General features: G+C 41.7%; 1 protein-coding gene across 7 annotated transcripts in view; it reads left to right on the top strand.

Moving 5' to 3' along the window:
- The window catches only part of DRAP1 (DR1 associated protein 1), an 88140-nt gene that overhangs the window by 7011 nt on the left and 56035 nt on the right, over window positions 1-25094 (top strand). For all 7 annotated transcript variants that reach the window (XR_003858062.1, XM_029610965.1, XM_029610966.1 and 4 more), the window contains exons 2-3: window positions 8609-8681; window positions 9091-9184. Coding sequence is in view for 6 of the 7 variants with exons in the window: in XM_029610965.1 (XP_029466825.1) it covers window positions 8609-8681; window positions 9091-9184 (167 nt within the window). In the remaining variant the exon portion in view is untranslated. The remainder of the gene's footprint in view (window positions 1-8608; window positions 8682-9090; window positions 9185-25094) is intronic.

The raw sequence follows: 25094 nt of genomic DNA, 5'->3' as shown, positions 1-25094 counted from the left end.
GAAGTGAATTTGAGGTCTCTCCCCTAACTGCTCCCCCGCCCCAGGTCCCTGCTTAGTGGCAGAACAGGAATAAAGCCAAACCCCCCCCCCCCCCCCAAACGAAGGGACAAGGCGATGCTGGAGGTGCAGCAGGCAGCACAACCTGTTGTAGGTCACCATACTATCAAGCTGGAGGTGGTGAGTAGCTGCGGGCAGTGAGGGAGGCCACAGCACATCATAAAAAAAACCCCACGCTTTTCTGTGGTAGGGCCACGCCAGTGCAACACGCTAAGGGGAGAGTAGTCCCGATCCTCCGAGGCAGATGCTGCAGCACCTGTGGGGCAAATAAATATCCCCAATGTGGTTATGAAGGGGGACCTAGTCCAACCAGAACGAATAGGGTGGAGGAACAACTGCCGACCGCAGGAGAAAGCCTTCAGGAGTCATTGGGACCAGTGGTGGCTTTGCCTTCATAACAAAGGGAGAAACAGACAGCTCAACCATTACCTCATATGGAAGTGGACTCTGGGGAAGGAGTGGCAGGCAACTCAGGACCTGGGACTATAATGGAAAGAACTAGGGGCAGCTCTTCCACAGCCATTTACAGACATGGAAGAAGGAATTCGCCATCTACTTCGGTCTGTGTATGAGTCTTCCGCAAGATCTTCGGCTATAGCTATAGCAGCAAGACGAATGGCATGGTTGAGAGAGAGCGCTATAAGAGAGGACTTCCACAATAAGTTAGTGGATATACCATGTCTAGGAGACAATCTTTTTGGTGAGAAGTTTGTGGAAACCATTACTCGTCTTAAAGAACAGAGTACCGTGGTACTGTCACTCACTTCTCCTACGGACCCCCATACCTCTTCCAGGAAATTTTACCCTTCATTCAGGAAGAAATCCTACTCAAGGGCACCTTTTAAACCATACAATACCTATCGAACGCAAATTTATTCCCACCAGAGATACCAATCTCAGACTCATCAATCCTGTGGAAGACCTCATCAACAACGACCACAAAAGCCAGCACCAGCACCCCCTCAAAAACAGACTTCATCTTTTTGAGCTATCCTGAGCCACCTCCACCACCATACATAGGAGGTCGCCTCCAGCTATTTTAGGCCAATTGGGAGGCAATTACCTCAGATTCTTGGGTGCTGAACATCATAAGGAAAGGCTACCAGATAAATTTTGTAACACTCCCATGCCTCCCTCATATTCCCTCCCCCCGGAATACATCAACCCACTCACTGTACCTTCAGGAACAGTTACAAAATCTACAAAGCCAAAAATCCATTCAAAGAATTCAATATCACAGGAAATTCGGGGATTCTACTCCCATTATTTTCTCATCCCAAACGTCCAGAGGTCTTCAACCTATCGTAGACCTAAGAAATCTCAACAAACACATTCAGAAAAAAAATTCAAGATGACATCTCTAAAGACTATTCTTTCTCTCCTACAGCCCTACAACTGGCTATGTTCCATAGACTTGAAGGATGCGTACTCCCATGCACCCTTCTATCTGGCATTACCTTTGCTTTCAAGCTCAGAACAGCCATTATCGATACAAAGTTCTACCCTTTGGCCTATCTTCGGCCCCAAGAGTGTTCACAAAATGTTTAGCGGTGGTGGTGGCTCACCTCAGACAACTGTCGATCCAGTTATTTCCCTATCTGGTCGACTGGCTTTTAGTAGCCTCGGATCAGGCTACTCTACAGAATCACACGTTCCAAACAATCAATTGCCTTCAGACATTGGGCTTCATAATAAATTACGAGAAGTCCAACCTGCAACCGACCCAAACACTACAGTTCATTGGAACGCTCATCGATACAACACAACAAGGAGCGTACCTTCCGCAGGACAGGATTCAAACGCTATCCTCACTAGCTCGACGTCTATGCAACCGATCATATACTTCAGCACGTCAAGTCCTCTAGTTACTGGGTCACATGGTGGCAGCTATCCATGTAGTTCCCTACACCAGACTACACATGCGCCGCCTACAATGGGGACTAAAGAATCGATGGTCTCAATACTTTCAACCCCTTTCAACCAGGATACAACTTATGACTCCAATGCGCATCGACATTCGATGGTGGAAAAACACCATCAACCTGACCTCGGGAGCACCTTTCCGGTTACCTCCCCATCAACTTACGCTCACAACGGAATCATCTAGGAGGGGCTGGGGAGCCCATCTGTGCAACCTAAAGACTCAAGGTCTCTGGTCTCCTCAGGAGAGGATACAACAGATCAACCTCCTGGAACTTCGAGCCATCTGGAAAGCGCGTCAAACCTTCTCCCCTCAAGTTCGGGGCAAGCATCTCATAGTATACACAGACAACCAAGTCGCCATGTTCTACATAAACAAGGAAGGAGGGTCAGGTTCATGGATCCTCTGTCGGGAAATACTTAGAATACTGATGTGGGCAATAGCAAACAAAGTTTCAATGCAAGCCACTTACCTTCCAGGTTTAGACAAAGTCATGGTGGATCGCCTCAGCAGAATTTTTCATCCACACAAATGGACTTTGACTCCAAAAGTAGCAACGAGGATCTTTCAACACTGGGGCAACCCGATAATAGATCTCTTTGCCACAGAGAGCAACCGTCAAACACAAGCATTTTGCTCCATTTACCCGAGCAAACTTCGTCATACTCCAGATGCCTTTCTCATCCCATGGATGGAGGGCTTGCTCTACGCTTACCCTCCCATTCCGTTGATTTCAAGGACAATTCAGAAATGCATCCGAGACACAGCGGATATGATCCTCATAGCTCCAGCATGGCCAAGGCAGCCCTGGTATCCGTATCTCATGCGGCTCTCCATTCACCCACCAGTTCCACTGGAGAACCATCCACGTCTGTTAACTCAGGAAGGGGAGTCCCTCCTTCATCCAATGGACCAATCCCTCCATCTGACAGCTTGGAGGCTGAAAGGCATTTATTAAGCCACCTGGGTCTGCCATCTCAACTTGAAGACATTCTCATTGCATCCAGGAAACCTTCAACCAGACGTAACTATGCTGGAAAATGGCATCATTACACGGAATGGTGCAAACCGCGACAACTAGATCCGTTCTCATCAACAACCACGCAACTTCTAGAGTATCTCCATACACTCTACCTTGCTGGTCTAGCGTTGGCTTCCGTTCGTGTGCATGTTAGCGCTATTGCAGCTTTCCACCACTCTCATAATAGACTTCCCATTTCCAACCATTCATTGATCTCCAGATTCATGCGGGGCATGCTACGTCTATGGCCACCAGTGTCAAAGCCACCTATACCATGGAATCTCAATATAGTCCTTGAACAACTAATGCTGCCTCCTTTCGAGCCATTAGATTCATGCCACATTAAATACCTAACATGGAAAACAGTATTTCTAGCGGCCGTCACATCAGCACGGAGAGTAAGTGAGCTACAAGCCTTGGTTCACCATTCTCCTTATTTAGAATTTTACCATGATAAGGTCACTCTTCGGCCTCATCCTACTTTCCTTCCTAAAGTAGTATCGGCCTTCCACATAAACCAATCAATTACATTGCAAATCTTCAAACCTAAACCTCATCATAATGACCGAGACAAGCTTCTGCATTCTTTAGACTGTAAAAGAGCGTTAGCTTATTACAAACAAAGGACTCAATCTCAAGGAAGACCATCTCAATTATTCCTCTCCTTTAACCCTAGAAATCCAAACCAGCCTGTCTCCAAAAGAACCATTGCTAGTTGGCTATCTCTGCTACAATAAACGTTCTATTGTTTTGAGCAACAAACCAAAAGCACACCAGATACGAGCAACAGCAGCATCTATTGCGCATTTAAGAAGAGTTCCACTACTGGACATCTGCAAAGCGGCAACTTGTTCTTCTCTTCATACTTTCACATCTCACTACTGTATCGGACAGCAAGCATCTTCCGATGCAGCTCTGGTTTCGGCAGTTCTGTCAACCCTAAATACAAATTAAGACTGTCTACCTTTATTGAAGGGTAGTGTCCTCAAATCATAAAAAACTTATATGGACACAACCCGGGAGCTTGGGACTCCCAGAAAGTATGGCTAATTCAACCCTGCTATGGACGGGAAAAAGCAAGTTTGCTTACCGTAAACGGTATTTCCGTAGATAGCAGGATGAATTAGCCATGTGATCCCTTCCCACCTCCCTAGACAGTTTACAGATTCTTCCAAAAAACGTTTTCCACGTACATCTCGCTTGGCTACAAGAGACTGAGGTAACAAGGCAATCACACGGGAAGCTCACCGCGCAGCTGTACAGCGTTCAAAACTCTGTACTAACTGAGAAAACTCCGCCTACTGACCGGTCGTGAGATGCTCCCAGACAGCATGGATAATTCATCCTGCTATCTACAGAAACACCGTTTACAGTAAGCAAACTTGCTTTTACTTTCCATACGACAGTTTTTCCATAATAGTGGTGCTCCACACTCACCCTAAGTTTCTGCCAAAAATGGTTTTGGCTTTTCATTTGAATCAAGCCATTGTTTTGCCACTTTCTTTCCAGGATCTCATGTACATAAAGGGGAGAAAGCCTTCCATTCCTTGGACTGTAAAAGAGCTTTGGCGTATTATCTGAAGAGGATTCAACCACATCATTGGGCTTCTTAACTTATCGTCTTTTAAGGTCTTAACAGACCAGGAGTAGCTGTAGTCAAGCACACATTGACCATCTGGTTAGCAGACTATCACAAGTTGCTACTCTATGGCTGGCTTCCAGATTTCAGACTGTCAAGTCTTATCCAAGTATGTGCCATGGCTACCTTAGTGCCATTCAAGGTATCTGCAAAGCTGTAATTTGATTATCAGTTCACACCTTCACATCCCATTACTTTCTAGACATTCTCCAGAAGTGACAGTAACTTTGGGCAAGCACTTTGCAGCCTGTTCACCCAGTAGTCCAGTCTCCACAGGTGGGTCCAGGTTGCTTTTCAGTGAGTGCTCTGCTGCAACCCTCAGCGGAGAAAGCAAGTTTGCTTATCATAAGTCATAGTGCTCTCTGTAGACAGCAGTATGACTAGGGACCTTTATTTTCGGCTTTTATTGTTCGTTATTTTTCCTTGGAATTTATTAGGGTTTATTATGACATGAACAAAAACAGGAGAAAAACATTTGAAAAAAATGACTCCATATTTTTCCAGGTAAATATTGGAGTTTATTTTGGTGGACAGAAGCCAAGACAATAAAATATTAAGCAGATTCTCCCAGCCACACATTCAACAGCATCCCCAATTCTACCCCCATCTCCTGCCTAGCATATTCCTCTCTCCCCCTCCACCCTGCCAAGAATCTCCCTCTCCTTTAGCCCCCACACTGTAACAGCATTCATTCTTACCAGTGGTGGTTCCAGGCTTCTCTCTCCTTCATCATCCATGCTTACTTAGGCTCCCCATGCTGTGCAGGATTGCACTTCTGCTTTTGTGCAGGGCCAGAATGCCTGCCAGGAATTACTTCTGGTGGACAGGGCCCTGCTTCAAATGCATTAAATGGCACCAGAGAGCAGGCACTTTGGCTGCTTGGGGGTGAGGAGGCAGGACTTGAAACACAAAATGGGAAGCAATGGAGGGTGAGCACTTTTCACTAGTGAGGGTGGGACTTGAAACATAGCATGTACTTGGGCCCACACTGACTTCCAGCAGTGGCAGGAGACCTTAAAGCTGCTTCTGAAACTGTGAAGCAGCTTTTTAATCATCCTAAAATTAGGGTGAATATTAGTTTAAACTGATGGAAAAATCTGGAAATTTATGGGTGAAAATTGGTTTAAACTGAAAACGAAGGATCCTAAGTATTACTTAGCCATGTTTAATTCCTGTCCACCTTCCTGGAGAATCGATTACTTAGCTAAAGCTAAGCTCTACAATCGATGAAGGGGCTCATGAGGCAGCACACATGTGGGAACTCCCGCACATGCTCGGTAATGAAATCCATTCAGTGCCATCTCTTGACATTACCCATTTGTCATGGCTAGTTCATCCCGCTGTCTATGGAGAATCCTATTCATGGTAAGCAAATTTGCTTTCCTCTGACATTCTTTCCAAAATGTTATGCCAGTAATGCTGAGAGAGATCTTCCCATTCTTGATTGTAGAAGAACATTGTTTTATTTGGATAGAATTAAATGTTTTAAAGTCTAAACAACTTGTTTTCTCTTTTGATCAGTGAAATGAGGTATACTATTAAACAAATGTCATCTACGTGGATTTTAGACTGTATCATTCTGTTATGCACAATCTAGAAATTCTATTTCTGGTAAATTAAAAGCTAGTGGGAACCATATCAACTTCAATAGCACATCTCTGATCTATTTCTATTCAAGATATCTGTAAGGCATCCAGGTGATCATCCATACATAATTTTACCAAACGTTACTGTCTTGAGGAAGATTCTCACGAGGATAGTAATTTTGAGCAAGCAATTCTAAAGAATTTACTCCTAGATTTATCAAAATCCTATAAATATAGCGGAAATAGTGCCTGCGATATAAAAGGGGCGTGGTTAGGCAAATTATCCTGCTCCCAGATCTCATAGGTAATTTCTGCAAGGTGCAATAAATTTACTGCACCTGTACTATTTTTTGCTTCACTTGCTCATTAATATATCAGGGAGGGAGGGGAAGAGAGAGAGAGTGTTAAGGCTCTACCACGAAATGATAAATGACCCTTTTAGTTAGCTAGGTGCTTCAACTCCATCTCCTGCCTGTTTCAGGGTTGCAAAAACAAAACAAAAAACGATGAATTCTTACTGCAATCCTCAGCTTGGCACTATCCATAGAGAACACCCATTGCAGGTAAACAGAGTTGCTTACCTGCAATGGGTGTTCTCTGTGGACAATAAGACAAACCAGCCACACAATTCTACTTTCTTCCCTTGGAGTTGAAGCTTAGGTAGGGAAGAGACTGAAGAGGCTTGTGCAGCAGCAACTGCGCAAGAATACCTATGCATGGTCAGACTTTTAAGTCTTTCCATCTTCTGGAGAGCACATCCATGTTTGTGCCATCAGATGATGTCGCCACTTGTGTGACTGGTTTTTCTCACTGTCCATGGAGAATACTCGTTACAGGTAAGCAGCTCCACTGTATCCTTGCGCCAGTCCTTGGAGCAATCCATTCCCAGAGGTGGCAGGCTCTGTATCCCTTGCCCACATGATCCACTAGCCATAAAGGTGTCAGGTTCTCTGTAGTCTTCTGCCAGTCCCCTGAATTCTTCTGTCCTCGTAGTTATGAGCTCTCTATCCTTGTGCCAGTCCAATGAGCCCTTCTGGTTAAGTCACAGATTCTGATCCTTGTGCCAGTCCCTTGAGCTCTCCTGTCTTCAAGAAATAGCCTAGTGGTTAGTACAGCAGGCTGCAAACCAGGGAAGCCAAGGTTCAAATGTTGCTGCTGCTCCTTGTGATCTTGAGTAAGTCACTTCACCTTCTATTGCCTCAAGTGCAAACTTTAAGGTCTCATTTACTAAGCATGTTTCCCATAGACATGTACAGTCCAATGCATTACCATGCACTCAGGCTAGCGCACAGGTCAACCTGCGGTTGGAATTGTGTTTTGGACATGCATCCATAACCCCTTAAGCAATAAGGGGATTAGCGCATCCAAACCAGCGCGTAGCTAATAGCGCTCATCACATGGAAATGCCTTGTTGATGAGGCTATTAGCTATTATCCTCTTATGTAAAAAATAAATGTGCGCCTGACGTGCACATTTTTACCCTCAAAAATTAACACCAGCCCCAGAGCTGCTGCTTTTCCTAGTTCCTTTGACTTAATATTGTGGCAATATTAAGTTGGAGGAACCAAACAAAGGAGTAACATTAAATAAATAAATAAATAATGTCTTGCCAGCGGTCAGATTAGGAAAACGGACACTCAATTAATGAGTGTCCATTTCCCTAATTCGTGGCTGTGAACAGGTTAGGGAAACAGACGTTCGTAAAATTGAGCGTCCGTTTTTCTAAACCATGCATAGCCACTTCTCCTGGGCCCCCGATGTAATGGACACATTAGGGATGCACAATTTATCTCTAGTGCATCCTTTTTAGCACAGTGGCTCGTTTGCCATTTGCATCAAGCACCCAGGAGAGGTGATTGTGCTCGTGTTAAAAAAAAAAGTGCGTCCAGTTTGGACGCATGTTTTTAATGCATCGGTAGTGCATCAGCCTGAAAATGGGAGAAAAGCCTTAGTAAATCAGGCCCTTAGATTGTAAACCCTCCGGGGATAGGGAAATATCTATAGTACCTGAATGTAATCTGCTTTGAAGTGTCACAAAAACTGAATTAAAATAAAAAAATAAAAGATCATCCCTGTGCCAGTCTCCTGAGCCCATCTAGCCCTAGAGGTGGCTGGCTCTCTATTCCTGTCCCAATTCCATAAGCCATACTAATTTTTCAGAGTAGTATACTAGCAGTTTCAAGTTACAGCACTCCTCATCTCCTCTGCTCTCAATGCAAACAAATTTCACCTTTGCCTATTTATTGTAGTCATAACATTCTGATGATTGAATAGTAGAAGTACTGATCTGTGTTCCTAATGCACATTAGAGACATCTGTAATACAGAGAAAATGAGAACAGTACATTTGCCACAGTCTTCTTTTATTCTGTTTCTTATGCCTAGGCAAGGATCAAGAAGATAATGCAGACGGATGAGGAGATTGGGAAAGTGGCTGCGCCAGTTCCTGTTATCATATGTATCCTTGTCCAGGTTCTTCAGCTGCACTGACCCTCTACTTCCCAAACCTACAAAGGCAAAAGCAATGAGTTACTGCTACTGCTAACATTTCTGTGTAATGTGTTGATTAGGAATAACCTAAACAAGGCATCAGATTAACTTGGTGCTGGGGGACAGAAAGGGGAGTTTTATATGATTTGAAGGGGTATTGGGATGATGTGTATAGGGAGGAAAAGGAATCGGGGATTATGCATCTTTTCCTTAAGCTTTCCTGCATTCTGTTTGTGTATGCCTGTTTCTGGAACATCATATTTATAAAGTGTTGTTATGATCCCATATGGATGAGAGGTTTTTAAAATCACATTGGAGAAACGTCTTTAGATGTGATAGTACAGGCTTGTTTCCTTGACCCTTTTTCTTCTGTTCAGCTCGGGCACTGGAGCTCTTTCTGGAGGCACTGCTGAAGAGAGCTTGCCAGGTCACACAGTCCCGCAATGCCAAAACCATGACAATGTCGCATCTGTAAGTCTCATCATTAGAGACTGGTAGTTAAGGAGCTAAGGATCTGTGAAAGATGTCATTACAGTACTCCTGGGGGAATTCTGTGCAATAAAAAATAAAGATTCCTTATCATCCTGACACACCAGTCCAGATGCATGGGTTGTTCCTCTGTGCCAGCAAATGGAGATAAAGGACACAGCTTTTCCTGTGGCTTCATCATATATGCATACAGTGGTGCATCCCAGAATAGTCAGTATTCTCTGTCTCCAGCAAATGGTAGGACATTCTGGTTTGGTGCAGCAGGATTGTGTCTCCAAGTGCTTGGTTTGTCCAACCTGGAGCAATGTTTTTTCTTAAAATAATTTCTTAGGTTGGTGCTGCTTGGGCCAGACTGCTGGTTTGCCAGTTTAGCGAGCCCAATTAATTGACTCTCAGTCATTGCTGGGGCTTGGTGAAAGTGTGTTAGGTGGATCCTCTCTAAAGGCACGCTCTCTCTCTTTCTGCCTCCCCTCTCTTTTCCTTCTCCTTGACTGATTTTGGTGAACAAAGTTTATAAAAAAAAAAAAAATGTAGAAGAGGGAAAGCAGAGGGGAGAGCTACGTCAAAGCAACAGTGGTAGTTGGCTCTGTTCCTCATGGAGGTGGGTTTTAGATCTAGTGGGGTTTTTAATTGCCCTCACTTATTTTTTCCTCTGTTCTCCATTGGTCATGTAGGAGAATGATGGAACATGGTTGGCGCTGCAGATGTTGTGGCTCCCAGTGTGCCTGCAGTGCTACCAGTAACTTGTATTGGGGTAACCTGCACGGAGCAGCAGTTATTAGCCTTAACTGAATAAAAATAAATAAATTAAAATAAATAAATAACGCTTGCTAGGCAGACTGAATGGACCACTTGGGTCTTTTTCTGCTGTCATTTACAATGTTACTATGTTTTTTGCCATACTGTGTGAGGAGTGCGACCCAGATGTTGGCAAACAGGGGAGGGTATCTGAGATAGCATTGTTTAGTGTAGAGACCAGGCCCTCATGACAGCAATGCTTTGGAGAGCCGTGCTAAGGGTTGCTTGGGTGTAGGGTCTGATTTAGCCATTTCAATGGGAATGGCTTCCATTTTAGGGTGGTTCTCCCACATTTTTCTCCCGCTTCCATCCTTTCCTGGATTATATGATGGCAGGCAGGGGGAACCTTCAGTTCTAGTACTTGTGGAGGAAATTTCTTCTAAACCTATGCCTAGTCCCTCCTTTTCTTCTCAGAGGGTATATTCTGAATTTTTTTGATTCCTTCACTAGGCCTTCTGTGCAATTCAGGGGCCTGGTGAGGAAGGATGGGAGGGCGAGGGTCTTTCCAGCTAGTGGACCCACCCTTCACTAGGTTGGCATGGACTGCAGAGGTGCAAAAGTCGCTCCAGCTGTTAGTGACGAGGAAGAATCCTCGGGGAAAATGGCTCTGGCCTTTGAGCAAGAGGAGGATCTGGATTTGGAGAGCTACAGCTCCCTAGAGGTATATGGGAGATGACCCCAGATGAAGAGGATGACTTGGTCATCTGTCTGTTTTGTATGGATCAGCCTGCATTCCTTATGGCAGGCACTAAAGTTGAGGAACCCCCTGTCTAGGATCCCATTCTCAAGGGAGTTTGCAGATTATCTAAAGCATTTCCTCTCCATTCTGAATTAGAAGCGATACTCATGTCAGAGTGTGAGCCTCATGAAACTGGGCTCAAAAAAGACCTTCAGCAAGCAGTACCCCTTGCCCAGAGGTCATTCAGCGTTTCATGTACCACGAGTCAGTGCCCTGGTTTTTCACAACTATCCTTGTGGAAGGGGCCACAGTACTTAAGGATTCCCAGTTTAGGAAGATAAGAATCAGACAGTGGGATCATCAAGCCCATTATTCTGTTTCCAACAGTGGCCAATCCATGTTCCCAGTAGGATCCCAAATAGTAGATAGATTCCTATGAAGGAGTGTAAAGAGACAGGCTCAGAATAACTTAAATGACAGGCTCCAAGTATCTGGCCCAGTCGGCCTTATAACAAACACCAGCAGGGAATCCTGGTGTCAGGGTGTTTCCTTTAGGAGGGGATAACTTAGGAGGGATGAGAGAGGCCTCAGAGAGACATAGGAAGCAAGGACTATGCCAGAACTGTGTACATGTAACTGCTTTCTTGTCTACCACTGCACATTGACAGAGGATTTCAACATATCCACAATGATGCCCAGATCCTTTTCCTGGGTGGTGACTCCCAAATTGTCATTTGCATTGTGTTGTTATAATTTGAGTTGTTCTTCCCTACATGCATCAATTTGTACGTGTCCACATTAAATGTCAACTGCCATTTGGATGCCCAGTCTTACAGTCTTGCAAGGCCATCTTGTAATTTTTCACTATTTTCTTGTAATTTAACAACTTTGTGCTCCCCTTCGTGCTGTGCTCCTTCTAATATAATTATATTTATGTTTATGTTAATAATTTAATTTTTATTAATGTTATTTAGCTTTTTGCTTTGTTGAAAATTATTTCATTATTGACGTTTAAATGTATTAGACTAAGGAATTTTACTTCCTGCTTATTCTGTTTCATTGTAAACCGGTTTGATATGCATTTTATGCAGGAAAATCGGTATAAAAAAAACTAAAAATAAATAAATAAACTTTGAATAATTTTGTATCATCAGCAAATTTGATCACCTCACTCGCTGTTCCTCGGTAATATATGAATATGTTAAAAAGAAGCAGTCCTAGTACAGATCCCTAGGGTAAGAAAATTGACTATTTAGTCCTACTCTCTGTCTTTTATCTTTTAACCAGTTCTCAATCCATAACAGCATTGCCTCCTATTCTATGACTTTTTAATTTCCTCAAGAGTCTCATGTGGTGCTTTGTCAAATACATTCTGAAAGCCCAGATACACTATATCAACTGGCTCACCTTTATCCACATGTTTATTCACACCTTCAAAAAAATGTAGTAAATTAGTGAGGCAAGACTTTCCTTGGCTAAATCCATGTTGACATTGTCCCATTAAACTATGTCTATCTATATGCTAAGTAATTTTGTTCTTAAGATTAGTTTCAACCATTTTTCTCAGCGTTGATGTCAGGCTCGCTGGTCTGTAGTTTCCTGGATCACCCCTGGAACCCTCCAATCTTCAGGTACCATAGCTGATTTTAATTATAGTTTTCAGATTACCAACAGTGGATCTGCAATTTCATTTTTCAGTTTTTTTAGCACTCTGGGATATATGCCATCTAGTCCATGCAATTTGCTACTCCTTAGTTTGTCAGTTTGCCCTAATACATCTTTCAGATTCACTGAGATTTATTTCATTTCCTCTGAATTCATCACCTTTAAATATCATTTCTACCATGGGTCTCTGCCTTAATCTTCTTCAGTAAAGACCAAAGCAAAGAATTCATTTAATCTCTCCGCTTAGTGCCCCTTTTACCTTTCGATCATCTAATGGTCCAACTGACTCCCTCGCAGGCTTTTTGCTTCAAATGTGTCTGAAAAAGGTTTTATTATGAAGTTTTGCTTCCACAGCAAATTTCTTTTCAAATTCTGTCTTTGCTTTTCCAAATTCTTCAATCACAGGTCAGGCTTGGGTTCATTCTCCACCCAAAACCCTTATTGGAACAGTCCCCCAAGTCCATGCCCATGCTGACCGGTGCATGCTAAAGTGAAATGGTTTCTATATGGATCACATGGACCAGGGGGAACAATCTTTCAGAAATTACACATAGTCTGATTTCGAATAACATTTATGTGGGATAGAATGAAAGGTAAAATCCATCTCACCTGGGTGTAATATATGCCATATGTCAATTTCCCGTCGATAGGAGGGCTGAATTAGCCATGCTGTCTGGGAAGCGCCACGATCCCGGGTAGGCAGAGTTTTTCTTAGCTGATCACAAAGTTTTCAACTCTGTGCGTCTACACGGTCCCCTCACCTCTTCAGTTTCTTTTTTTCTACGAGCCGTTCTCACGCGGGGTTTTTTCTCTTAGCGAATTTGCCTGACTGGATATTTTTTTCGTCGATTTTTCGTGTTTTTTTTCTCACGAATTCTCATCCCAGATAGCTCCGAAGCCGTCTGGTTTCAAATATTGCCAATGTGGCAAAATTATGTCCACCACGGATGAACATAATTATTGCTACATTTGCTTAGGCCCGGACCATGATCAAAAGTCGTGCCGGGACTGCAGCAGGATGTCTCCGCGGGCCCAGCAACACCGGGCCGCGAAGATGGAGATGCTCCGCATGGGATCTTCGGCCCCACCATCCTCTGTCCATTCCTCGCCGGGACCGGCGAAATCGGGTAAGGCCCACACGAAGCGGGGACTCGAGAGGCCCGAAAAACGCTACAGGCCAGGGTCTCATACACCCTCAAGGCCTCGTTCAAAAGCCGGGGATCCGGCAGAGGATCTGCGGCGCAAAGTACCGGCGGATACTTTTTCGGAGCCTGTGCTATCTGTGTTGTCAAACACAACACGACGCTTCAAAACGCACGAAGCATGGATACGGCGCGTCTATGGCGCATCGCCGCAACGAAGCATCCTCGATGCGTCACACAGCGCATGGAGCAGCTGTGGCGCACGGAGCATCTAAAGCGCACGGAGCAGATACGGCGCGAAGCCTATCGCATGATGCACCCATGGAGCATAGATTAATCAGGGACGCTCCTATAGCACATGGCACTAAAACAATGCACCTCCAATCACCAGAACGAAGTGCATCGGGCAAACATCGCCATAAGTCACAACATACAGCGTCTACAAAACAAATAATAAGATCAGGAAGTTCATCAAGAATGTCCTTAACTTCTGATGTAGACATGGAAGGCTTCTCGGCATCAGAATCTTTATCATCAGGCCGTTCTCCTAGTGGTAGTTCTTTGGCCAGTCTTTCATCGCTTTCTAGAGAGAAAAGACGTTCTCCTTCCTTACAAATACCATTAACAAAACGTATTCGCCCTTCACCGATTATACCTCTTCAGGGTCAACACAAGGGAAAAGCACCTGAGGACATTTTGCTTGCGGCAATTCCAACGAAAACCCCAAAGCAAAAGCTAAACATTCCTCCACAAGGTACTTTGGCGGCATCTACTATGACGAAAATCTCAGATATTCTCAGCTCTTTTTTCCAAGAACTGGAAAAAACAAAAGAATTACCACCACAACATTCTCCAGAGGGTTCTCTTGCATCGTCTCCAGGTGCAGAACCTCTTGAACCAGTAAAAGAAGATACTCCAACTCAACCTATCAGCCCAGGTTCTCCGGAATCAGTTCATTCTTTGAATTCTTCAACGGGAATGCCATCTGACCCTCGGGAAGGTTTACCTGAACCGTATTCTCCTCCGGAGGACTTGACTTATGCAAAATTTATTGAGAAAGTAGGCAGTCTTCTTCAGGTGGAAACAGGAAGAATACCTGACCCCAGAGCTGAAATGCTCGGTATATTAAAAATATTCGAATCTCCTCCCGAGCCCACTGCTCTTCCTCCTCATTTGGTATTAGAAAATCTACTCTTTAAAATTTGGAAGACTCCTTTCTCATCACCGGCTACTTCAAGGAAAATTGACATCAAATATAAGATGCATAATTCACCAATTTATGAGTCTACCCAACTACCCCACCAATCCATCGTGGTAGAATCAGCCTTGTCCAAGGTAAAACGGAATAAGTTGCATTCAACTAGGCATCATAGTGGATAATACTTTAAAATCATTGGCTCAGTGTGCTGCAGCAGTCAAAAAAGCAAATAGAATGTTAGGAATTATTAGGAAGGGAATGATTAATAGAACGGAAAATGTCATAATGCCTCTATATCGCTCCATGGTGAGACCGCACCTTGAATACTGTGTACAATTCTGGTTGCCGCATCTCAAAAAAGATATAGTTGCGATGGAGAAGGTACAGAGAAGGGCAACCAAAATGATAAAGGGGATGGAACAGCTCCCCTATGAGGAAAGACTGAAGAGGTTAGGGCTGTTCAGCTTGGAGAAGAGACGGCTGAGGGGGGATATGATAGAGGTCTTTAAGATCATGAGAGGTCTTGAACGAGTAGATGTGATTTGGTTATTTACACTTTCGAATAATAGAAGGACTAGGGGGCATTCCATGAAGTTAGCAAGTAGCACATTTAAGACTAATCGGAGAAAATTCTTTTTCACTGAATGCACAATAAAGCTCTGGAATTTGTTGCCAGAGTATGTGGTTAGTGCAGTTAGTGTAGCTGGGTTCAAAAAAGGTTTGGATAAGTTCTTGGAGAAGAAGTCCATTAATGGCTATTAATCAAGTTTATTTAGGGAATAGCCACTGCTATTAATTGCATCAGTAGCATGGGATCTTCTTAGTGTTTGGGTAATTGCCAGGTTCTTGTGGCCTGGTTTGGCCTCTGTTGGAAACAGGATGCTGGGCTTGATGGACTCTTGGTCTGACCCAGCATGGCAATTTCTTATGTTCATATGTTCAAATACTCCACCGGGCAGAAAGAATAAATGCCTAGATGATTTTGGCAAAAAGATCTATCATTCCTCCATGCTCACCCAACAGGATACAGCATCACCAGTTTTACACTACGCAGTACCTCTTTGAAACACTCCAAAAACTGCGTCCACTGTGTCTTTCGGAAGACAACACACCACACCAGTCTTTCTTAAATATGGAAGAAGGACTCAGGCATTTACTGCGCTCTATTTACAAATCGTTTGAATCTTCAGCAAGAGCATCTGCTTCGGCTATTGCGGTCAGGCGAATGGCTTGGCTCAGAGTCAGAGCAATTCGGACTGATGTCCATGAGACGTTAGCAGACATCCCATGTATGGGTGAAAATCTCTTTGGAGATAAATTTGGAGACATCGTATCCCATTTGAAGGAACAAAATGCAGCTGTACTATCTCTAATCACGCCTGCAGATTTTCAAAAATCGCAACATCGATTCTATCCTTACCGTCGCCGGTATTACTCCAGACCATACAACAGGCCTTATTCGCAATATAGGCATCAACCGTATGTACCTCCAAGAAATACAGCTCCGCAGAGTTCTAGGGGTCGTGCCAGACAACAAAGACAGTAAAACAAATGCCAGCCCCTCAACAGAAACCTGCCTCCTCTTTTTTAAATTAATGCAGCCACCACCACTACCGGCTTTCATAGGAGGACGCCTTCAATTTATTTCTCCACAATTGGGATTCCATCACTTCAGATCAGTGGGTGCTCAACATTATCAAAAACGGTTACTCTCTAAATTTTCAATCCACTCCTTCTCTTCCTCATATTCCTCCGAAGAGGATGATATGATCCCACTCCACATCCCTGTGATGAAAACTGTTAGTGTAACTGCGTCTAAAAAAGGTTTGGACAAGCTCCTGGAGGAAAAGTCCATAAACCATTATTACATTGGAATTGCAGGAAACCATTGCTTATCCCTGGGATAAGCAGCATGGATTCTTTTAATCTTTTTTGATCTTGCCAGGTACTTGTGACCTGGATTGGCCACTGTTGGAAACAGGGTACTGGGCATGATGGGCCTCTGGTCTGACCCAATATGGCACCTTGAATACTGTGTACAATTCTGGTTGCCGCATCTCAAAAAAGATATAGTTGCGATGGAGAAGGTACAGAGAAGGGCAACCAAAATGATAAAGGGGATGGAACAGCTCCCCTATGAGGAAAGACTGAAGAGCTTTTCAGCTTGGAGAAGAGATGGCTGAGGGGGATATGATAGAGGTCTTTAAGATCATGAGAGGTCTTGAACGAGTAGATGTGGATGCTGAAAAGCTGTTGCCTACTCAGGTTAGGGCTCATTCTACTGGGGCTCAGGCAGTGTCATGGGTGGATGTTAGATTGTTGTCTCCCATTGACGTTTGCCGAGCTGCGACATGATCCTCCTTACACACTTTTTCCAGGTATTATCGTCTGGATGTGCAGGCCCGGGAGGATGCAGCCTTTGCACGTGCAGTGTTGACTGGACCGCGGACAGCCTCTCACCCTATTCAGGTAGTAGCTTGGGTACATCCCACTGGTCCTGAATCGATCTATCCACATGCTAGGAAATGAGAAATTAGTACTTACTTGATAATTTCCTTTTCCTTAAGGTGGATAGATGGATTCAGCTTCCCGCCTTTGGCTGCCAAAAGATTGTGTGATGGTCCTCCTGTGTGGCTACGTGTTCCAGGAGATTACTGGTAAATGTTCATCCAGTCCCTAGACTAGTGTTGATGTGCTTCTTGTCCTGAGCTCAGTGTTTCAAGTTGCTTGAGTATTGAAATGGCTATATGTTTTTTAATCAAGTTTTTTGCTAGCCTGGCCACAGTAGCTTTTGAAGAGAATACTGGCAGGCTGATGTCACTGCAGGAGTATATATACTGTGATGTCAGTTTGCTCCGTTTCCATCTGCTGACAGAAGTGCATAACCCACTGGTCCTGATAGTAACCGCCGTAATAAACAAGCTACTCCCCTGCTTTTATGTGGATGCAAATCCTTTTTTCCACATTTTCTCTTGCCGATGAAGCAGAGAGCAATTTGGAGTCGCATTAACCGTGTGTATGTTTATTGAATAAGGATATTAATCTCCAGGTAGTAGCCGTCATTCCCGCAAGCCACCCCCATGCCTCTTCTCTTCATTCACATCCTCTAGACTTTATGGATCCACAGTATTTATCCCACGCCCCTTTGAAATCCTTCACAGTTTTGGTCTTTACCACTTCCTCCGGAAGGGCGTTCCAGGCATCCACCACCCTCTCTGTGAAGAAATACTTCCTGATATTGGTTCTGAGTCTTCCTCCCTGGAATTTTAAATCGTGACCCCTGGTTCTGCTGATTTTTTTTGCAACAGAAAAAGGTTTGTCATGCCTTTGGATCATTAAAACCTTTCAAGTATCTGAAAGTCTGTATCATATCGCCCCTGCTCCTTTCCTCCAGGGTGTACATATTTAGATTCTTCAATCTCTCCTCATAAATCATTCGATGGAGACCATCCACCTTTTTGGTCGCCCTTCTCTGGACCAAACATATTTAAATGACATGCCAGCCTATCTAAGGGGGAATTTTGTTTCCCCAGAGACTTATTTATTTATTTTTATTTATTTATTTATTTAACATTTTTCTATACCAACATTCACACGAGACATCACATCTGTTTCCAGATAACAGCAAATTCAGCCAACAGGGCTTTACATTGTAACTGATATTATAACTAGGGGGGAGGGGAGGGAAGGGGGCAGGGCAGTAACTTGGAACTAAATGAGTATGCTGGGAAGAGAGGAGGGGAATAAGGGGGATTATTTACAAAAAGCAGGAGTTATTTACAATCTGTATACACTCTAATATGTACATTCAATATGTACATTCAATATACACGGAGGGGGAGTGGGGGTGTCTCCAAGGTATTAGGCATACCCAGATTTAACTTCAGTCCTGAAAAGATCCAGATAAGGAGAATTCACTGCTCAAATTAGCAAGAGAACTCTTAGGGGGTTAGTAAGATGCAGTAAAAAAAATAAATAAAATAAATATATATATATATATATATATATATATATATATATAAAATATATATACCAAAAAAACTCCAATAGGAGAAGGAAAAAAAGCACATCAACAAAAAAAAAAAAAAATTTGTCTGAAGCCGTTAAACTGAGGGAGGAGAACGTCTGGGAGTTTATACAGTTGAGGTCGCTCTGGGTTCTGATAGAGAGACCCAGAGAGAGTTTTTGTGAAGATTGAAGCTCCGTTACCTCCTGAGTTTGGATATTTACCGTTGGATTAGAGGGAGTCTTTAGAAGCATTTTGATTATGCAGTTTGCTCATGTAACAGAGAGGCATTGAATATACAGCCATATACAGTCTTTAATGTAGGTTTGAAGCAGAGATTATAGTGGTGCGTTTATGGGCAACTGGGGGGTTGCTGATAAATTGGTTTATCTAGCCGTGTGGCAATTTCAAACCCAGTTACATTTCCATCTCCCCCCATAGTGACAAGGTGGGAGAGAGATGAGACATCTATTGCAGTTATCTTTCTTGGGTGTTCAATTTGCTGCTGATCGTTCCCTCTGAGAGTTCCCCTGAGGAAGCAGGATCAACGAAACAAGGGCCCTGTTGTGACGGGACATCGTATCATCTGGACTTTACGGCTTGACATTCATAGGAATCCTGAGGGACACCATTACATTGGGAAATTAGAATTCCACACCCATATGATATTTAATTTAATGTTTTTGGTTATATACAGTAGAACAAAAGATGTTCTGTTAGAATGTTCATTAGTGAGTTTGATTTCTCATTCTGCATTTAAAAGAGTTTTCCCAGCTCAGGTTAGCCGTAGATTAGCAGTAGTTTAGACTTGAGGGTCAGTTTTGCTTAGATTTGTACTCACTATAATAATGAATAGGAAATACGTGTCTAATGTGTTTTAAGACACATGTATAAGTATTTTAGGGAATAGTTAAGGATGAGTGTATGTAATTTGTTTTAATGAGGTTACTTTTTGAATAAAAAATAGTTTTAAATATTTACATTTTTTTCGTTGTAGAATTTGTATAATTGTTGATGTGCTTTATTCCTTCTCCTATTGGAGTTTTTTTTGGTATATATGACAAGCACTAGTTAGCTCTACATATTGCCTTATTTTTTGTCTCTCTCTCTCTCTCTCTCTCTCTCTCTCTATATATATATATATATATATATATATATATATATATATATATTTTAGAAAGATACAAAAAGAGGCTTTTGTAGTGTAGGCTTCCTCCTTTTCCCCGATCTCCGTGCTCGGTGTGCCATTCCAACATTCGTCCTCTGTGGGAGTTTGAGGGATGTGGGCAACCTGGCAGGTTGGGCAGCCTCTATAGGCTAGGCCCCACTCTGAGGCTTTTTCGGTGCACGCCAGTCTTAACTCTATCCCATTTATCACACCAACTTAAATGTAGCCATATAACATGGTTTGAGATTTCAGTGGGACCAATCTGAGTTATAGTTACCTTGGAGGAATATTGTTTGTTTATTAATACTTGATTAATCACAATTAATTACAAATGTATAACTAAGTGATGAACAAATAAAATAGGAAAAGCTAATAAAACAATATACAGATAAACAAAATGAGTAATAAAAACTACAAATAGAGTCTTAAAAAAACCCCATTAATAAGTAACTAAATACAGAAAAAATTCAAGTAAGAAAATGTCAAATAAACATATACTGGCTGATTTAGTTAACATTGTGAAAAAACTTGTACAAACAAATAAGATTTTAATGCCTTCCTAAATTTTAAAAAATTTTTCTCAAGACGAATATTAAGAGGTAAAAAATTCCAAAGGTGAGGAGATAGGTAAGAAAAAGAAATTATACGTGAGTTTTCAAAATGAATATTACGAAAAGACGTTCTTGTTGTGAAGACTGTAATTGACGAGAAGGAAGATAGGAATATCAATAAGTAATCAGTTCTAGATTGTGTGGCATGCATTCTGGATAGATGCATACAAACCCACTCCTGCAGATGTAAAATTCTCCGGGCATCCAATAAATTTAGTCTATTAAGTAAGAGAGGGGTCCCTTTTATATTGCATAGCCTTTTTCACCCAGGGATTCAGATCTATCTACAGATAGATTGTGGACAATGTTTAGATCTTTCCCAAGCAAAAGAGGACAAGAATCAAATGCTTCCAACTTTTTCAACAATGTTGTAAAAAAAAAAAAAAAAAATCTGGCTCATATATGTTACATAATACAATATTTTCCCCCAGTAGTTTGCCCTAACAATTTATTTGTAAAATTTATATTCCGCTTATCTAAAATACTAGGTGGATTACAACAAAACAGTCACAATAGCACAAGTCAAAATAACATAAATAACACAAAGGTTATTCATTCTAAAACAATATCTAAATTAGATACCTTTTACTAAAGAGTATGGAAACCCCAGGATTTTTTTTGGATCAGAAGAAACCCATATTACATCATTCACCCACCAGCATTTTAGTTTTCCATGCTCTATATGATTTAGATGTCTCTTGCATAGCAATATTTACTTTATGCCTGGAAAGTGCACAAAGAATTGTATGTCTTTTAATCGACAATCCCAGACCAGATGCATTCCAGGAGGCAAATCTGAGGTCCTCTTTACCCATTTGGTTTTAAGAACAAGTGTAGTCCAACTATCAAATTCCATTTTCTTAGGACGCTCCCCTTCTAATCCATACAGTTGATAAAAAAAAACAAACAAGAAACCATTACCTTCCACAAACATAAAACTCGTGTAAAGGAAAATTTACTTTCCAAAACAGAGATGTCATTCTTTTACCCTTCCTTTCTCTACCCACCCTTCCTCCCCCACTTTTCCACTCACCTTATTCCCCACTATGTGAGTAATCAAGTATCAATGTTAAGAGCTACCCCATAACCCAAACCATGATCAAAATTCTTGCTTCATGTCTTCCCCAGCCAACATCCACCCAAATGCATCTGTCCTGCTCCCTGAGTCATTTTAAATAGAGAACTGCATTCTTTAAAAAAGAAAAAAAAGTACTAATTAAACTTATGGTTTTAAATCTGAATCATATGCTCAACCTCTTTTAGCAAAGAAGCTCTGAAATGAAGTATCTGCATTAAAAAAAAAAGTTTCCTAGAAATGCTGTTAAAGTCTGAGGGAGGTTGATTTCCAGGGTTGAGACAGACATCTGATCCTGTTGTCACACTATAGGCCCCCATGTCTTGTTTCCATTCTGTAACTAATGAAGCTATTTATTGAAATATAAATATTTACTCATTCACAAGATGCAAAAGTCAGATCTCCACAGAGGAAGGAAACCCCTCCCCCACTATATTGGAGCATCTAGAGCACCATCAGTAATAGATCAAATGCATTTCAAATGTATTTCTTGAGTTGCCAAATTCTGGAGTAATTTCCAAGTTCACATTATGATCTCTAGTATAAAGCAGGGAGAATTCATAGTAGAGCTCCATAGGCATAGTGCCTTTGAGTAGATTCAAGATCTCCAGGTAGCATGTAATTTCTAAATAAATGTTACATAGCTTCTGCACCAACTTGGACCATTTTACAAATCAGTCTTTGCTGCGCTTTACACAAACACAATGGTGTCTTTATGAAAAACTTAAATCTGGATGGTTTGGTAACCCTGCAGCAAATCAGTACTCCACACAGTTATAACACAGCTTTTCAAATCAATATTATTAATCAGCTTCCAGAATCACAATTGATGTTATTCCCGTAGATTTGTTGTTAAAAGATCAATATCAAAAACAATAGTTCCCTGTTTATGAAATATATACAATAACTTATAGCTCTCTTCTTTAGATCCTGAGAACATAAGAACATAAGACATTGCCATGCTGGGTCAGACCAAGGGTCCATCAAGCCCAGCATCCTGTTTCCAAGAGAGGCCAAACCAGGCCACAAGAACCTGGCAAGTACCCAAACACTAAGCAGATCCCTTGCCACTGATGCAATTAATAGCAGTGGCTATTCCCAAAGTAAATTTGATTAATAGCCATTAATGGACTTCTCCTCCAAGAACTTATCCAAACCTTTTTTGAACCTAGCTACACTAACTGCACTAACCACATCCTCTGGCAACAAATTCCAGAGCTTTATTGTGCGTTGAGTGAAAAAGAATTTTCTCCGATTAGTCTTAAATGTGCTACTTACTAACTTCGTGGAATGCCCCCTAATCCTTCTATTATTCAAAAGTGTAAATAACCGATTCACATCTACTCGTTCAAGACCTTTCATGATTTTAAAGACCTCTATCATATCCCCCCTCAGCCGTCTCTTCTCCAAGCTGAACAGCCCTAACCTCTTCAGCCTTTCCTCATAGGGGAGCTGTTCCATCCCCTTTATCATTTTGGTTGCCCTTCTCTGTACCTTCTCTATCGCAACTATATCTTTTATGAGATGTGGCAACCAGAATTGTACACAGTATTCCAGGTGCAGTCTCACCATAGAGCGATATAGAGGCATTATGATATTTTCTGTTTTATTAACCATTCCCTTCCTAATAATTCCTGACATTCTGTTTGCTTTTTTGACTGCTGCAGCACACTGAGCCGACGATTTTAAAGTATTATCCACTATGATGCCTAGATCATAGTGGATCAAATATTTAAAACTAAATTACTCTCAATCAAAACACCAATGAATCATGAAATTGCCCTTTTTGATACTAATCATTTTCAAATCTGCCTGGTATACTGACCTCCCAGTCTCCTCGAGCTAAATATCTCCCCACTAATAGAATTTTTCACAACTCATCTAAATCCCTCTAAACCCACCATAATATTAGGTGACTTTAATCTACACATGGATGCCCTCCCCCTATCTAATACCTGCCAAACACTATTAGACATAATGACTGCACTAGGTTTTAAATTGATCACAGACAAACCAACACATAAAGCAGGCCACTCATTAGATCTAACCTTTATTAACAGTAGCCTCCTTGAAAACATAAAAACTGAATACATACAAATCCCATGGTCAGACAACTTCCTCATTAACTCCCAGATAAAGCACAAAGGACCCATAAAAAACAGAACATGGAACCAGCCGAATTCTCATACCGCCCCCTTATAACACTGAAATTCTTAAAGACAAACTATCCAAAGAATTAACACATATCAACTACGTAGATAGCCACAACGCTACAACTGACTGGCTAAACAGAATAACTTCTTTAGCTAACAAACTAAATCCTCTACAAACTGCCCGCATTAAAGAACCAAAGTCAAACAATCCATGGTACAGTGAACAAATCAAAGAAGTAAAACGGATACTTAGAAAAAAAGAAAAAGAATGGAAAAATAACAAATCAACCGAGAATCTAACTAAGTACAGAAAACAACTAGCATACTACAAAAAAAACAATCTTAGACACCAAAAAAAAAATACTACAGCTCAAAAATAGAAAAATTTGCAAACAATGCCAGAACCCTATTTAATATAGTAAACAACCTAACATGTGACAACACTATCAATCATCTAACCCTACAAGAAAATCAATGCAATGATGTAGCCCAATTCTTTAAAGACAAAATTGAGAATCTAAGGAAAAAAATCCCTGTAACTACAAAACAAGAGATTAGGATGCCCACTAGAGACGTCAGTATCTGGGCTGAATTTGAGGAGGTATCACACCCTGAAGTAGAAAAAATGATTAGGCAATTAAACCCTGCTACCCACAAAAGCGACACCATACCCATTACACAACTTAAAAAAATAGCAGACACAATAACCCCAACCTTAACTAAAATCATCAACCTCTCACTAGACAAAGGAGTAATGCAGGATACCTTGAAAGGAGCCATAATCAAGCCAATTATTAAGAAAAAGAACCTTGACCCCTTAAATCTTAGCAACTACAGACCAGTCTCCAACTTACCCCTAATAGCCAAACTAATCGAAAAATCAGTTAAAAAACAACTATCTAACCACCTTGAAAATAACAACATACTATATCCAGCACAACATGGATTCCGCAAACACTACAGTACAGAAACATTGCTATTAGCTCTATCAGACAATATCTTAAGAGGATTCGATACAGGAACACACTACATTCTGGTTCTATTAGATCTCTCTGCAGCATTTGACACTGTAAATCACAGAATACTAATCAATAGACTGAAAGAAATAGGACTCACTAACAAAACACTAAAATGGTTCGAGTCATACTTAAACAATAGATGTTTTCAGGTACAAATCAAAAATGCACTTTCAGACAAAGTCAAACTGCTAACTGGTGTCCCACAGGGATCAGCCCTATCTGCAACACTCTTTAACATCTACCTCCTCCCAGTATGTCACTTACTAGCAGGACTGGGAATTGTACATTACATTTATGCAGATGATATACAATTACTGTTACCCATTCCAAACACCATTGAAGAAACAATGAAACTAGCCAATATGTACCTAGAAATAA

The sequence above is a fragment of the Rhinatrema bivittatum genome, chromosome 8, assembly GCF_901001135.1.
Source record: "Rhinatrema bivittatum chromosome 8, aRhiBiv1.1, whole genome shotgun sequence".
In the NCBI taxonomy this organism is placed as follows: Eukaryota; Metazoa; Chordata; class Amphibia; order Gymnophiona; family Rhinatrematidae; genus Rhinatrema; species Rhinatrema bivittatum.
The sequence above is the reverse complement of the archived record's forward strand: the minus strand, read 5'-3'. Positions and strand labels throughout refer to the sequence as shown.